This window comes from Vairimorpha ceranae (assembly GCF_000988165.1).
Source record: "Vairimorpha ceranae strain PA08 1199 chromosome Unknown NODE_467, whole genome shotgun sequence".
Classification (NCBI taxonomy): Eukaryota; Fungi; Microsporidia; family Nosematidae; genus Vairimorpha; species Vairimorpha ceranae.
The window spans coordinates 1-977 of NW_020169761.1; the positions used below are offsets into that span (position 1 = coordinate 1).

The 977-nt window shown below is 21.4% G+C and overlaps 1 protein-coding gene across 1 annotated transcript; it reads left to right on the plus strand.

Annotated features, from left to right (window-relative positions):
• Positions 1 to 402: 402 nt before the first annotated feature.
• Positions 403 to 977, plus strand: AAJ76_467000403 (hypothetical protein; the record flags this gene model as incomplete). The annotated part of the gene is made up of 1 exon (XM_024475717.1): positions 403 to 977. A coding segment is annotated over one exon (575 nt), but the record flags the coding sequence as incomplete, so codon positions are not given.

Sequence of the window (977 nt, forward strand, 5' to 3'; positions counted from 1 at the left end):
ATTACCTTTTTTATATTTTTAGAAAAAATGGTTGTTTAGTTAAACAGAACGGAAGGAAAATGATTGTTGTACAATAATTATTTTACTTTCACGAAACAAAAGTTTCATTTTAAAAGAATATCAAAACACCAAAAAATTGTCATATTATATTTTTTAAATGACATTGAATTTTAAAATTTTAATGGTAATAAAAATCCTTTCCTATAACATTAGTTTTTAGTAAATTGTAAAAGTTTATTAATTAATAAAAACATTTAATATGTCATTTATATTAACTTGATTAATTAAATTTTTCAATAAATTATTTTCTTTAGAATGTACAATATTGTTATCGGCAATTATTTTAAACAATAATTCTCATTTCTAATATTAATTTAAAAATTTATTCTACTTTGCCCTTAAATGTTTTATAAACTATATATTGTTTATTGTATTTTTGTATTACTTATCATCTTAATAATATTCAAAGTACTGAAGGGTCAAGGACAAAAACAGAATACTGAGTCAGAAATATTGACTACAAGTTCTGAAAAAAATGAAAAAACGAAAAATTCTGTGGAAATCCATTCTCTCTACAATAATCTTGTGGAAAAGTATTCACAATTAAAATCTATTAATGTGCCAGATTTTGTTTTAATTATTTACTCTTTGAGATACATTGCTTTTATTCCAGAAGAAGATTTAATATTATTTTTTGAATCTGTTGCATATTATATTTCGTGTTCAAAGAACCAATTAATAGGAACTTTAGAAAATATTCAACGAGAATTCTATGATGATAAAAAAATAATTAAGTGTTTTTTGACACGTGTAAAATGCATAAAGAATGATTTTTTTAGTGGGTCTAAAAACCCTGTTGGTTTTTTTGATCAGCACTTAATATTTTTATTTAAGTATGAAATTCATAAATATAAAATTTTTTGTAATGAAGATTTTATAAAATCTTTTTATACTTTCCACGGGTATTTGAATGTGTA